Genomic DNA, 16,560 nt, shown 5'->3' on the forward strand with positions numbered 1-16,560 from the left:
TATTTATTAAATAGCTAGGCCTAAAGAATAGATACAGAAATTCAATTAATAGCCTTAAAGGAATTAGGTTTTTGTTTGCACATGTAGGAAGTTTAACTGCACTAACAGCAAAATTCAAGGGATACTCTGGGTGACATATTTATGTAACCAAAACATGACAATCACCATAATTTAAGGCAATTTCTAAACCTGAACACACATAGAGTCCTCCATTCATGCATGACAAGGGTCCATGCTGGAAAGAACTTCCAACTTTAAAATCTATCAGCATGGGCAGGAATTCTATACTGTTCACTACATCCATTTCTGAGGGGGTTTGGGTCAGTTATTGGCTTAGCTTCAAGCAGAGGTATTTTTACTCTTCCTGGGAGAAACAATTTTAACGGAACAAAAAATAAACCATATTCTCGGGTTTCTACAAATCTATTGTTCTTCCTGCTCCTCTGACTTCTCAGTATGTGACCTGGTTAGGGCCATATGAAATATCATACAATTTTACAAAAGAAAATACCGGTAATTCATTTAAAGTCACAGTCCTTGATAAAATAAATGCCTTCACTTATTTTATCAAGAATAATCAATCAGAGCTAAAGGCATCCTGAGACAGATTGAGCAATGGTGTGTTACAGAGTACTTTAAAGCTTCCCTTTCTGAGAACATGAGGTGGGCAGACTCAGAAAGGCTGTATCTGATACTTTTGGCAAGGTTAAATATCTATCACTCTACTTAAAATACATCACCTTTTTTATTTATGACAAACAAATGGTCTGCTTTCATCACCTAGATGCATTTTTTTTCAACATCGATCTGAAAACTAGGAAGTGTGTTGTGCTGCACAAAATTCTGATTATTTTCCTGTCACATGTAGAAGTAAAGCACATGCCTGCAACTGGTGTGAGTCAAAAGACATAATGTAGCCTTAAGTCTAATTTAATGTTGTAATAATGTCTTATCAATTCTGATTTAAAGGTGCTTTCTTTTTTTCTCGTTACTTTACCATACACTTCACTTTAACACATGCGTTTTTTCCCATGCATTGTTTGTGTAGTACAGCTTACAGCCATTAAGTCAATTTAATTTCATTTGGGAACATATTTAATAGGGATGAGAAAAGCAGCAAGAGAAACTTTTCAATGATTTGTCTTTATGTAGAAAATTTAAAATATCCAAGGCTCTCAATGTCTCTTCTGTTGTAAGAACTAGAAGTTTAAAAGTAAACTCCCTACATGAAAGGCTTTTCTATCACTACAAAAACATCTTTCCATTAACATGAAAAAGTCAGTTATGAGGGGAAATAATGAAGATGAAATTAAAGAAAGGAATATTTAGACTGAGCTGAAGTCAACTTTTCTAATACTGTAGTCTGGCTAAAGTCTTTGGGAGGAAAAAACAATTCCCTTACATAGTACAGTTCATTATTCAGTTTTAAGTAGATTCGAAAACAGAAACCTAGAACCAAAATCCATTTTGCAGCAGGTAACAAATTACTGAAATCTTCCCTACTCCAGTGCTACATTTAAAGATAATAAAATGTTCAGATTTATTCAGTTTCATCCACAACGGCTATCAAAGTAGACATTTACATTTCTAAACAAGAAAACCTTTCTGAAAATATACATCATTTATACCTTTAGCAGAAATCTAAGTTGTAAAGACAGGGAAGGACATGGAAACAGAAAGCTTGATTCATTAGAAACAAAGGACTTTTTGCAGATCTCCACAAAGATCACAGCATGTAAACTGGTCCAGTTGCATTATTCCTCACTAACAAACTTTCTTCCCCATTTTTAATAGCAATAGTATTTTCATTCCATATGTTTAGTAGCAATAGTATTTTCATAACACCAAAATTTCTGAATAAGTTTTAATGATTACTCACTGAATCAGCATTTATCAAAATTATTCTATTTGGAAGAAGAGAGAAAAAATACGTCACAGTGGAAAAAGCAACACTTCATCAAAGAAAAAATAGATAGGAGCTGCAAAGAACCTGCTGCAAATCAAATCCACCATTAAATGAAACTTTTCACACTGGAGAAGCAGCATCTTAATTAATTTAATAAAGCTGGCAATGAAGTATTGTCTAAATTAACAGCATCATTTTAACACAGTTATGAATTCCTGAGACAGGAGTTCACAGCATAAACCTCTGATTCTCAAGAGGCCTTTTTTTTGGTTTTCAACACAAATACAAAAAATGACACTAGCAATAAAATATAATACTAAAAGGGATAATAAGTAAAGACTGAAAACTCATGGGAAAGAGGTGATCTTCTGTTATAAGGTATACAACAAGCAATTCAAATAGTAAGGCTTTTTTTTTTTCTTTTTTATAATTACTGATATATGATGCCAGGAGATCCATTATTAATGCTGGTAGTATAAAAAAATAAATGAGAAACACATAGAAGTTGGAAGAAAAGAATCAATGCTGACATTAATATAAGTTTTGATTTTTTTAAAAATCAAGAAATAATGATAGTAGACATATACAATATACAAGACTTTATCTTTGTTTCTACTTCATAAAGAAAAAAGAGTTTTCTGTCAATAACACCACCTTTAAACATAAAGATGTTTTATGCCTTTTACTCCTTTTAGTAGAAAGAAATACTGATAAAGAGCATGGAACAATACTTGGCACAGTCATTTTTAATGATCAACTAATTCATCAATAGATTTAAATCACTCTTTTCCTTTAGTAGACAAGAGCATTAAGGTTTGTTGGGCACTGCAGTAATAACAGAGCTGGAGTATGGTCACATAATCAGTGAAAAGACAACAGAAATGAATTCATGTTTTATAATAACTTTTTTACTTGGGAAATATTAATTATAGAAAAAGTCATTAATGACATTATTTACAGAGAATGAATACCAGCATCAAACAAACCCAATTTACCAATAACACTCTGTCAACAAATGGTGATTCACCAACTGAGCAAGTGAATTAACTATCATTTTCCTTACAAAATAACAGTAGACAAAAATATAACTTGGCAGTATTTCCCCCTTGTTAATGTGGACATTAATTAGAATAGTTATATAAAAAAGATTTGAATTAAATATGTCAAGGTCTCAGAACTGTTTGAATTCCTCTTTGCTTAATTAATCCAAATATTTAAATTAGCTTCTCCATGTAATTTGGTGTTTCAACCAGAATCCCACTGAATCCCACAGTCATATAAAATTATTATTTGCAGACTGCTTATGCAGCTCCCTTTTGAAACCTGCAGTTAATATGAAGATGTAATCCCTTTGTACAAAACATCTTTAAGAAACAAGGTCTCTGTTAATTAGCCAAGCACTTATCCTATTCTCTAACTGGCCACCAGATCTGACATGTAGACAACTTATTAGGTTTGTGACTCTTCTTTTCATTGCTAAGTCTAGAATATTTAGACAAACTACATTTCAGCTAAAACGTCTCCTCTCCTTTTCCCAGAAATTAAGGGAAAAGGATGTATTGGAAAGTGCAGTGATTAGCAACTGTCCAAAATTTTATTTTTACTCAAGTTCTCCTTCACAGGAAAAACTACAGGTTTTCATTGTTTTCCCCAGAATCCTAAAACTTAACCTTTGTAGGTTTTTGTAACAAGTATTAATTTTCCTTAGGAAGATATTTTCCCTCTGTTTTACCGAGATGGAGTGTCCACGATTTTAGCACAACAGTGAGCACTGTCCTTAGGGCAAATGGTGAGATTTTAGTCTCCTTTTCCTCAAAACAACACTGTTGTAACACTGTTTAGCAGTAGAAAAAAGTACTGCATGATAGTCTATTTTGTTGTAGTTTAAAAATGGAATTATGAGTTTTACCATTGAATCCAAATGTACAGTGCAGTATCTTCCATGCATCTACAAATTACAGAAAATTTCTATCTAACAAAACAAGAAAGGCTATTTTCTCTCTTAATTTTAAAATGGATTGATATTATTAACTCTAAATTTTTGTTTCACCTTTTTTTTCTGTTCCAACATAATGTCAGAGAATTATTCTTACAAATTAAAATTATCCTTGTCTCCCATTGGAATTTTTAAGCCCTTCTTTGCAATCTGCGCCTGGTAACAAGAATCTCATGTGAATAGACTCACAATTTCTTCAAGGTGAAATGAGCTCCAAACGGTCACATCTTACCTCATTTGCACTATCATAATTTTGAGGTAATCTGTAATTCCATTGTCTTCTTGGCAAGTGCTGGAAGCAATATCAATATTCTTTATAAGCGGATCAGTCTTCCAGAAAAGATCTTCTAGACATGTGGCAAATTGTGAGCACCCGAGAAATAAATAGTGATCTGTGCTGGGCTGTTCCATCACTGTCAATACACTTCACATGATTTCAGAAATCCAGCCAGCATTGGGAAGCAATAATTCCTACAAATCTTTTTAATGTCACAAACTGTATGACAGATGCATTAATTACAAATAATAATATCCTACAGAAAGTAAAACCAGACACGTTGCCTCATGTGCATTCGATCCTTTACTTTTTAAATGGGGCTTCAGGGTAAAATGCAGAGTGGATACACTCTCAATACTAAAGAATCAGAAGTGACATGGAAGGTGTTCACTGGAACTAAAAAGTATTAACTTCTAGTCATGTTTTATTGACTGTCATCTAATTAAGAGGTGCAAGGCAAGACTGCTAAGGGAGGCTATGTCCATACTACTGAACAGGATACAATGGATATTACAAGAATTACTGAATATTAACAGCACACTCAAATGCCCCACAGAAATACAGTCGAAGTAAAAAAGAGATTTCCTTTGCTGTCTCTCCAAAACAGAAGGTATGAATGCAATGCTCATGCTAATATGGCATTTATTAGAATGAAAGAGCTGAATCTTAATAAAGTGATAAATAGATAACAAAGAGTCTGCTGCACAGTTTAGTTTTCAGATTACTGCCATGGACTGTGTTGTGAATTCAAAGAAATAAAATGAGAAAAACCCGAATAGCTCAAGGACTTAATGTAATAAAATTACTCCCTTAAATAGCAAACACTTGTTTTAATGGAGATAGGGCTGCAAACACCAATACGTTAGCAAAAGGCTAGCAACCTCTGAGGACAGTATTTTTTGTGAATACAGTAGCTAAAACTGATAATAAAATTTGAATTGATATATCCACAAGACCTGCAGACTCACATAATATATAACATTATAAATAATTTTACACAAATAGAAGATTTTTTTTCCCCTGAAATGATGTTGCATCACATTTTTCTCAATACTTACACAGAACAAACCAGATTCTTTCCATGAGGAAATTAACACCTAATCACTGGACAGGAGAAGTGGTTAAAACATTGCTAAGAAGCAATTTACTGATATAACTTTACTAAGTTAGTTGCCAGGCCAGACCAGTCTTACTCTAAGTTCAATTCAAGATGCTACTTTGAGGAGTGTTTGGTATCAAATGCTTCACAGGCTAGTAAAAGAAACACCAGAATAATCTAATGAGTATTAGCTCGGCAAACATGGAAAAAACATCTAAACCCCATAATTTATGAAAGTCAAATTGAGCTCCATTTTATGCATCCACTGTAATCTGGTTTTGTCATTTAGTCTGTGCCTTATACTGTTTTTACTTCATGGAAAATATTAATAAATTCAGAAACCTCAGAAACAGCAATAAGGTCATTAGTTTAAAGCCTTAGACCAGTGTAAATGTGGAATATTCTGACTCCAGATTAACCACAAAGGCATCACTGAGCACTGAACCTGACATACTTACTTTAGACAGCATTTATTATAGTAAGACTCATACCCTCCCTGTGTGTCATGTCACATCTGCTAAATATACAGGTTTAAATGCAAATTGAGAAATAGTCTGGAAAGATCTGATTAGGAAGAGAAAAAAGAGCTTTGCGCTAAAGAATAACAAATATGTTACTTTAAAGCTGGCAAAAATTAAAAAAGCTGTAGGGCATGCAAGTATGGTGAGACTTGATATAACAAACAGGTGAAATAAGTTATCCTTTCCAACCTCTTAATACGTTATTTTTTAAAATAAAATTTAACCTGCTGACTTAGTAAAAACAGTTAAGGTGTATTTGTCAGGTTAAAATTCCTAAACAAAACATCCTCCACTTATAGTCATGTAAAAGACACTGGTATCAAGGGGTTTAACCATGTAACCTCATAAACAACATGTGAAACCAAATATTTTATTTCTATACCTCTGCTGCCAGCTGCTGAAGAGAAGGGGATGCAACAGGGTGTAAAGTTGAGTTGCCTCTGACTGGATCATGAAGGCTAACATAAGCCACAACATTTCTTTGAAGAACTCTCTTGAGGTCCTACAACACAAGCAGAGCAATGGTTACTACTATGCATCATTAGAATTAAGGTTTGTTTTGTTCTTTCAGTTCCTTCTAAGGAAAAACTGCACCCAATGTTTCTGTCCTCTGTGATTTCCTAAGTAATACTTAACTACTACTTCTTATAATACGCTGTTATGGACTTCAAAGGATATCTTGGTGCTATTTCTCTGTACAGCACAGGTTATAATTCCATTTCACACATCATCTCAACAAAATGCAAACAGGTCTGAGAGGAATTAAAAATGACTACACTCGTAAGGCCAAAAATGAAAACATTACACACTGTGAAACAATGTGATGGCCTTTTAAAGTTATGCCTGACAGAAGACAAACTTCAAAAGCAATCATTATCAACAGTTAAATGGACTCAAATTTTTAAGAGACCAAATTCATATTTGAATTGCATAACTTTCTCAGTGTTTTCATTTTATTATTTGTTAGACTATAAAAATACCATGTACAACTGTTTCAATTATTATCTCTTTTTTAAAAAGATCCCCTTTGCCTTCTCAGTAATGAGTTCCTCTTTGCATGAAGTGTTCTTTATATTGAACAGAAGGGGTGTAACACAATTACATCTGATGTAAAGCTGACTTGAAGTGGAACTAAACAAATTTTGCTTCCAGCCTGGATCTTTTCAATTTGATTTTTTCACCCCCTCTTGTTTTTGAAAAATAATGATGTCGGAAGTATGAAATTTCAATGAGGGCTAGCTGCTTCTTACGCATGATAAAAAGCAATTAACTCTTTATTTTATCTACTGTTTTAATTCATATTAATCGTTAATGTTGGAAAATCAGCCATGAAACTCTCTAGCAGCTATTCCTCTAATTTATGATCTGAACTGTAACTATATATGGTCATTCATACCCTGGTGAGGTATTTTCTGTCAATAATCTGGTTTCTATCCTGTTGAAACTAAGAGCCCAAGGAATTGCCTGTGTTGGATTTTACCTAACTCCTTAGCACAAATATGAGAGAAGTGAATCAGCACTAGCCATGGAGGCACTGAAATGTTTATGTCGTTAATGTAAACCATAATGTGGTTCTCTCCTTTTCATTCAGTGTGCTCTTGATTCACTTCTTCCCACACTAAGCCTTACAATTAAAAATGAGTAAATGTTGAACTCCCAAGAAGGACAAAAAGCTCTCTAAGCTATTCGTTGGCCTGTGTAATTTGTTGAGGTTTCTCTCCCTCTATCAGACCCTGGTAATGACCTTTTACAATGCTCTGCTGAATTAGGGAGGGATATCAGCTCTCAAAGGTGCTGTATATGCAACCTTCACAGCTATGGAAACATCCTGCCATCTCATTATCCACAGGAACAGCCTCAAAAGGTGTTCTCACTGCATTTGCTATGTGGTACAAGAATGAACACAGACAGACCTCACAGACCAGCTAACGAACCACGATTTCCATGTGGTAATTCCATATTGTTTTCACACTTTCAACAAAAGTAATCATTATTGCAATGACACCGTCTAAAATTACTTTACCTCAGCCCACTCATATGAACCAATGTTCCCAAATGCAGTTCCTCCCCATGAGCAGAAAACAATGGTCCTGTCAGGTCTCCAGCCCCTGTTAGCCTTCAGTGTCAAGGCCTGGATCAATGCTGTGATGACAGCAGTGCTACTGGCCCATCCTTGTCCACCATAAGGGTTCAAGTTGCTGTGATGGCTCCCAATGATGACATATCTGTCTGAAATGTGAAAAAAAAGAGACAGACAGGAACTTTACTTCTTCTGGATGCCAGCATTAAAAGAATTTTAAATAGCCCTAAAAAATGAACTCTGTTAGTGGTCTGTAATGTCATTAGTACAACACAAAGCTGTCAACAAAAATTTATATGATTACATGCAAGACAATCAAATATGATTACATACAACATATATACATAAAACTGTGAGTACTACTTAAAAATGAGCTATTAAATAAACATATGCATATCCTTTCCTAATTAAACCTCTGTGCACTTGGCTTCATCTGATATATACCATTTTTACAGCAGGGCTTTGTCATAGAGACAATCTAATATTTCCATGCTCACATTAGAGTGTTATGAAAATATAAAAATAAGTAGGAAACTGTCTTCAATACACATTGGCATCCAAAAAAGAAAACAAAAGGTGCAGTACTACAATGGGCAACATAAATAAAATACACAAAGTATTAGTACTCCCTCACCTGGAAGACTGTGTTCAGTGCTCACCACCCTATCTCAAAAAAGACATGGCAGAAACAGCAGTTGAGCAGCTGGTAACCAGAACAGTTATAGATCAGGACTTAGACTTCCATGTAAGGAGACATTAAAATACCTGGACTGCAGGTTTAGAGAGGAGACATGACAGAGGAATAGAGATAATGAATGATACAGAAACGATAAGTCAGACCCAGTAGTTTTGTTAATGCTGGAAGAAGGTACTTTACAGGGTGAAAAGCAAGAACTTTCAGCCTGAAATAAAGAACACACCTATGGTTACCCCCCCCCCAAAAAAAAAAAAAAAAGCAAACAACGCTTTTCTTTCAGAGAAATAACACTAAATCTTCATCTCTCAAGGTATTATGTAAAATCCATATACCACTCACAAGAGGAAAAAAACCCTTATTTTATTCCAAAAACGATGATGTGGTATGAAATAGCATGAATGACTAGTGTGACTGAGGCCTGTCAAAGAAGTCAAAGCTGAGTTATGCTGAATGACTTACTAAACTACTAGACCTTCTGTGTGAGATGAATTCACAACCAAAGCCTCTTTGAAGGAGTGCTCACTGATTTTGTTCTGATATTAAGTAGTTTCTTTCTGGTCAAGATCTAGTCTTCTAAAGGTTTCTTTCAATATTTCAGGGTACCAACAGAGAACAGAATAGCTATCAAGTGATGCCAGATCCACAACAACCTCTGGGTGTTGTTTGGGTTCCAAAAAGTGCAAAAGTTTTGGTTTCTTTTCTTTATCTATGGGGATTCACTTTGCACTTGCTGTCAGTACACCAGAAAGTGGCAACACATAGGTGGTAAAATGCCAACATTTTATACTCGCTTATAAAATTATATATCTGCTCCTCAGTATTTTTTACAGTGACTGTTGCCTAGAAACAATTTTAATAGAACATCAACATACCTTGATTATAAACCCATTCTCTATTAAACTGGACTTTTATCAGCTCAACAAAATACACAGGCACGTTGTTTTATATGGAATCAAAAATGCTTTACAAACAGGGGATTTGTTATGTACCTATAATACAATATTTTTAATCAATTGCTTGGGGAGTGTGTAGGTATGTAAATGAAAAGTTCTTTCTAAAAATAGATATGCAAAGTGTAAACCTAAGTGTACATAATAATGTAACAAAATGCAATCTAAATCACATAATTTTGCAACTTGCGTGTTGCACCATGAAATGCTTAATTATAGGTTGCACTAACAATAAAAAAACCATAGGATCTTCAACTCACTTAATGAAAGGAATTTGGACAGAAATTAATGGCCTTACAAGCTTCTATGTCATTAAAAGAAGTGCCACTAACACAGAGGGATCAGACAGGGTCAACACTTACCCCATATTATGTGAAGGGGAAAGGGAAGAGACATTATTAAAATAATGTGGGACATTTTGATGGAGCAGAAGCTACAAGCAGCAGCTTACTGTAGGAGAAGACAGCTGAATGAGCAGGGGCAAAACATAACAGTTGGTGTCTCCTTTGGAATTCTTTATCTCTGCACATCTCTCCCTCTTGAATAGAGGCAATACCCTGAAGCAAACAAATACAGGAAAAGCATAGGAGAAAGGATGGTCATGCTTGCAGAGGCAGCAGCTGTCCTTTCTCAGAATCACATGGTAAGAAAAAAGAGAAAAGACTAGAGATAGAGGAAAAGAATACCCATCAGATACTTTTGGAGGTGATAAGAAGGACAGTGTTCAGGTTAGTGATGGGCTGGACAAGTCTCTTTATACTGTCTTCTCTTGTTATATATCCCCTTTACAGCCATGTCCAATAGAGCTATAAAATCAGTGTTACATTTTTCAAGTTTTAAACTGCTATCAACCAGCACATTTGATCTTCTCCTAAATCTTTTAATATCTTGGTTAGAATTGAGATGCTCATTCTTACTCCTCAAATCAAACATCAGCTAAGATCACCATTACCTAGATGTGTCTGTCTGTGCATTAGATGTTTAACTTGTGCCTACATCAGCAGCCAGTTGCTATGGTTCTTGTTCAGCCAGACATCTACAGGACAAGCTGTTGCCATCTGGAAAGTGCTTTTGACTTCACTTGATTATATATCCTTTAATTCTTAAAGTTCAGCATATATTGACAAGCCCTTAAAACGTAGTTTCTTAATAAGAATGCAATAATAAGATGAAAGATTCAGGTAAAGAGGAGATAAAGAATTTATTAAACATAAACATTAGCTGGCTTGCTTCTGTTTCACAATTCAGTAGAAAGAATGTCTAAACATGGCAGCTTCTGCCCTTCAAATTCCATGACAGCTGTTTGCAAAACATTAGCAACAGTAGATTAGTAGCTTCAAATTAATGAAGGAAATTAAATCCTTTACTGAAATTAAATTCACTGTGCTGTTTTCTATGTTGTTTCAAAAAAAATATTTTGGTGAGAAGTATTCACTGGTGAATTTACAGTATTCACAGTATTCTGGTGAGAAGCATTTAGCACACACAAAACAGAGTCCTTATTTCACTAACAGGAATAACAATTTTCTCCTCTCCCTTCTCTATGACTTAAAATATGAAATGACTGGCCCACCTCCTAAGGGACTGTAAATAAATTTGCATCCTTTCCTCTGAACCTGATAAAAGAGTATTAAGGCAAGTGTGATGATGTTTTGATGATAATCATCTGTACCCTAGGAATTGGACTAACTCCACAATGCTTTGCACTATGTAAGTAACCAGCAGCTAAGTAACAGTGTTCATTCATGTTGCAGAAACCCTTCACTTCTTAGGCAAATTCACTTACAGACAGAATAATCTCATTCTTATGATATCTTCATAAGATCTTCATTCTTACAATATCCTGATTATCGCATTATCCATGTACAGCATCAAAGCAGGGAGGGGGTTGTGCTTTATGTCTCAGTTACATTTAGAATCTTATTTTTTAATTATTAGACATAGAGAACAGTAATCATTATTCATAGAATTGTATGAAACTAGCTTAAGGCATGACTGTAATACAACGTAAGGCTGCAGCAAGTGTTAAAACCATATTAAAATTAAACCCATAACACAGTTACTTGGTATAAACTACTAATACTCTCTATGGTCTATGTGTAATGCCTGATGCTCATGTAAACGTGTTTATTGTAACTACAACCCCCTTGAGCTTTTTCTCTCTTTAACCCTTCTGTTCTGTCATAAATAAAACCACAAAATGACTACAATTAAGGATCTCTCCTTCCACTGCATTATGTGGCAAAACAGAATCCTGATCACACCTGTGACTCCCAGCCATCATGAAATAAATAATTGATACAAATGATAAAGGGATGCTTACCAGGAAATACAGCTCCTTTTAAATATCCAATAACATTAGAAATAGTCTTGTAAGTTGTGATTGACTGAATATTCAGACTGATAATTTTTTTTCCTGTTAAAAGATTAAAGAAAAAAGAGTTAAACTTGTCTATCTAGCCAAGAAATCTACAGAACACAGAATAAATTCTACATAAATTAAAAAAAGTAAAATAAAATAAAAAAAAAAAATTATACTGAAGAGGAACCAGAGATTAAAAAATGTAGTATTACACTATTTTATTTTTTTAGACCCATTTTAGCTGTGTGGTTCAAAGTTGGAATCTCAAAAGAGATCTCTACTCCTTGAGTTTAAAGATCATTGAATTTGTTCAATAAATGTTGCCAGAATACAACAGGGTAAAAAAACCCAACAAACCTTAAACGAGTAGGATTTACATACTTCTGTAAATATGAAATTTGTGTTACTCTTTATAGGTTTTTCTCAGTTGATCCTTCACCCAAGTCAATCCATCAATAATATTCACAAAATTTTACCTGGTTGCTATTACACTTTCTTCTGGAGAAACACCCCTATGTTAAATAAGATGGGAACAGTTAGACCTCTCCATTACTACCCACACTGCCAGCCCAGCCTTTGGTGATACACTTCTGAACTTATGCCAACAGAAGTCAGGTTTTTTTGGTTTAGTTGGTATCACCTGAGGAAATACATAGGCAGGAAAATTTTAAAATCTGCTAAAACATAAGGGACTTGCTAGTATTGCTCAGCCAGTTGAGACTGTGGCACAGAATAAAGCCAGGGAAAAGTAAAAGCCTGAGTTAAAATAGCTTTAAAAAATTAACAGTCCTCTGCCCTGCAGTGGGACAGAGTAACCACACAAACTCCTGCAGTTTGTGACAATGGAAACCAAACAACTAAGTCAGGGGAACTGCTGGTACCTTCCAAATGTTTCGTTTGCATTATAATAGACTTTGTTAACATTCATCTCATCTGAAAGGTCATAACTTCTATCTGAGGAAAATGAAAATGTCTTAAGCTGCTCTAACTTCAAAGGTAGCAATTGTGTGACAATAACCACTGTGTCATCCCAGACACTCAGGGAGGGTCTCTTCCATCCAGGTATCCACCACCCCCCTGTGTTTAAAGGCATCTCTGAGACAGAATTCCTTCCATGTCCATACCCCAACTATCACACACCTAAATTAAAATATTCCACTGATCATTTTGCTCTCTATCTCCAAGGCTATTACTCTTCCACAGATCTATTCCTGACAATTTGTTTCCAGGCTTTGTTTCCTGAGATATGGGAAGCATACAAGTGGGGAGTTTACTGCAACATGTAAAATAAAACCAGTACATCATTATGATACCGTTCTTCAAGGTTCATTTGTTGATACTTCATGTTTACTTGAAAATTCTCTTAAAATAAAATCTAATATATTTTAGTTCACAAGTATTCATTTACCACTGAAAAAAACAAACCAACTGCTAGGATCTTTGTTGTAAAAAATTGTACCAGAAATATCTATTCTGTTTTTCACTCAGGCAAGACCTCCTCTGTTATCAATAGACGTGTTCTGCTTTTGCTTGAATACAACAGGAAAGAAAATGCAAGTCAAGCAAGTTAATAAACCACAGAACATGATTTTGCAATAATCAATCATAGCAAGTTAATTTTGATTTGTCATGTAATTAACTTCACCCTTCTGACGTAAATTACTGTAAGGTTTATTAACACCATGTGATAATGAATTGTGTTTGTTCTATAAATCCACAGATAATATTTTAGAATTTTTAAAAAGTATTTGATTTAAAACAAAAAAATAATCCAAAGGGTTCCCAAAGGGTCTTTCAGAAAAATGTGAGAAGAGCTCAAATCATCCATGTTGATTAAGCAGCTTAAATTTAATCCAAACTATGCAACTTACTTCTTGCTGTTGATTCTCACCTACAACCACTCTAGAGCCAATTCAGTCTTCTTGAAAAACAGTTTTAAATTCAAAACTGATTTCCTTTCCTTTTCTTACAACACTTCAGATACTTGTTTCTTTGGGCTTCACAGAAAACAAGAAGATTAATCCTTTTGAAGACAACCAACTTCATTGGTTTTCCTTAACTGACATCAGCTATCCAGTCTTCAACCAACAATGAAGAAACAGAAAATTAACTTTTGGCAATACACCATGTTCTAGAATCAGATATTTGAGCTAATAGTCATGTAACACAGTAGTCAGCTTAAAGTGACTTGGGCTTAAAGGCTTAGTACACCAGATGAAAAGGCTGAAAGTACTCTTCAGAGTACACAGCAGAAGCAAAATTTAATCCCTTTAAACAGTTCTGACAACAAACCTCTCTTCCTTATGCTATAATTTAAAGATCTTGACATCTTTCTCTTGTTTTTTTTTCTGTATTCTCTGGAAAACTATGAGGAGACTTTAACTCAACATGATTCAGGATACACTTTGAGTTTATGTAAGCCAAAAGCTACTTCTGAAATAGAAGAAGAGAAATGTATTTATTGTTATTTTTAATTTCTTTCTTTCGTGATTTGGAACTGTAAATTGTCTCATACCAAATGACTACCTTCTCCTCTCCCATTTATATAGTTATTTTTAGAAATGCATGGCTATTTCCCATTCATTTGACTGACAATTTTAGTACTCCAGATGAGTAAAAAAAATTCTACTTGCTGTAGTTATGTTAAAACACACCATGAGTTATGTTTTGTTTCTTTTTTTTGTTGTTTTTAACCTCATCCCAAGCTCATACAAACAGAGAGGAGTATAAGTTTGAGCCTCACTTTCAAACATATTGGTTAAATTCTTGAATCCTGATCATGTTAAGTGCCTATAATCAGACAGTTTTCTGAGCATTGCTTTAAGTATTGAATTTTAAAAAGTATCTTTAGGGTTCAAAAACTGAACTAATTTGACAAGATTTTTGCTATTCATTTACAAAAATTTCCTGACATCACATTTAGCTCCAGTACAGAAGCATTGAGAACTAAACTAATTCAAGCATTTCAATAGCTCCTGGATCATAAAACCAGAAGTTATTTCAGAAGACTGCAGAAATAAAGTACACTGAATGTACTGCAGTTTTCAATATACTTCCTGTTGAAATCAACATAAACCACACCTGAATAAACAGACATCAGTCTGAAATCACAATTAAACTAAAGATTTCAAACTTCATCAAACATCCATGGCTATGTAACTAACTTAGGGGGCATCAAATAAGCTGAAATAGTCATAATAACTCTAAATTTGACAGATTTCTTCTTCCAGTCATTCAAAAACCTTACAACAGGCTTTAATAACTCTAACTAACTTTGTGACCACACATTACCAAGCTTTTCAGAAACCCCTGAAGGCCAAGGATTCCTTTAATAATGAAAGCCACAGTTTTTATAAAGTTACTTGCCCCAAGAGCAGAAGTTTGTAAAGTAATATCAAACACCACAGAACATGATGGTAGAATAAGAACTAACTGCACTCAGTGTAGAAACACTGTAAGCTATTTATATGTAACCAATAATCAAATATATCATAGATTTCCTATATTCTATTGGTGATACTGTAAAAAATAATATGGTCTGGCATGCAGTTTTTGGAATACCCTGGAAATCACACAGATATGACAAGCAAACATTAAAATATATATAACACCAAATTTTACTGTAGTTTGAAACAAATGCTTCATTTTCACTAGACATTTTCTAGAATAATAGAGTAAAAATTCCAAACTACTACTACCATCTTAGACTGCCTAGTTAACAGGCTTTTAAAATCTCACTGAACTGTGAAAAACATATTTCAGTTAGTTCTCAGTGTTTCATCATGTCAATTTGAGTGCAGAACCTTATCTACTACATACTTTATATCAGTTTTCAATTAAGTTCAAACACAAAACTCTAAATGAAGAACTGTAATCATCACAAGCATTTATGTAACATCAGAACTTACATATAAAAACACTACATGCAACATAATGACATACTTAGAAAAGTGAATAAACGTAAAATAGTATATACCTAATAATTTAAATAATCTCTGAAAAAATATTGTGAGACACTGTCAAATTGCACATGCAAAAATCAATACTGAATTTATGCAAGGTATAACACTTTTCAATTATAAACTTATTTGCGCAGGGATATGTCAAACCTCCAGGACAGATGTCCTGTAACAAAGGGCCTTTAGTGACTGAGTTTTTTGTTGGTTTTTTTTGTTTGTTTGTATAAGCAGTGCACCATCTAGATACAGTCTCTTTGAAATCTGGTATCCCTAATATTTTTCTCTAATAGATTTCTATTTGATTAACCAACTATTTCGCCTACTAACAATATATCCCCTTTTTAAAATGGATATTCATAGATCTTGAGTTTCCAAGCCAAATCTTTGTCTGAAGAGCTTAATGAATAAATTTCTTGCTATTTGATTATCTTTTCTGACCTACAATGAGGAATCCAGAAATAAAACTATTCAGATTAAGAGTTTCTGAAAATAAGCAATGTCTAGAATAAAGTCCTTTAAGAAGGCTTTAAACTGGGATGGCTTAAATGGGATACAAAATCAGTGTGTCAAAGTTAGTATCAAAGACAGCTGAAAATGCTTCATATGGTACAGCTGAATTTCATAACCTCACACTATTTTGACAGTTTCTTTACCTGCTTTACAGCAATCCAAACCAAAGGATCACATAGAAAAATAATGGCAGAGAACAGAAT

The 16,560-nt window shown here is 34.1% G+C and overlaps 1 protein-coding gene across 9 annotated transcripts in view; it reads right to left on the reverse strand.

Annotated features, from left to right (window-relative positions):
* NAALADL2 (N-acetylated alpha-linked acidic dipeptidase like 2) overlaps positions 1-16,560 on the reverse strand; it is a 473,876-nt gene that overhangs the window by 90,234 nt on the left and 367,082 nt on the right. For all 9 annotated transcript variants that reach the window (XM_027647488.1, XM_027647489.1, XM_027647490.1 and 6 more), the window contains 3 exons: positions 11,850-11,942; positions 7,823-8,028; positions 6,182-6,301 (listed from right to left, as the gene is read on the reverse strand). In XM_027647488.1, the coding sequence (XP_027503289.1) occupies positions 6,182-6,301; positions 7,823-8,028; positions 11,850-11,942 (419 nt within the window). The remainder of the gene's footprint in view (positions 1-6,181; positions 6,302-7,822; positions 8,029-11,849; positions 11,943-16,560) is intronic.

This window comes from Corapipo altera, unplaced genomic scaffold (assembly GCF_003945725.1).
Source record: "Corapipo altera isolate COAL_440 unplaced genomic scaffold, ASM394572v1 113, whole genome shotgun sequence".
NCBI classification, from domain to species: domain Eukaryota; kingdom Metazoa; phylum Chordata; class Aves; order Passeriformes; family Pipridae; genus Corapipo; species Corapipo altera.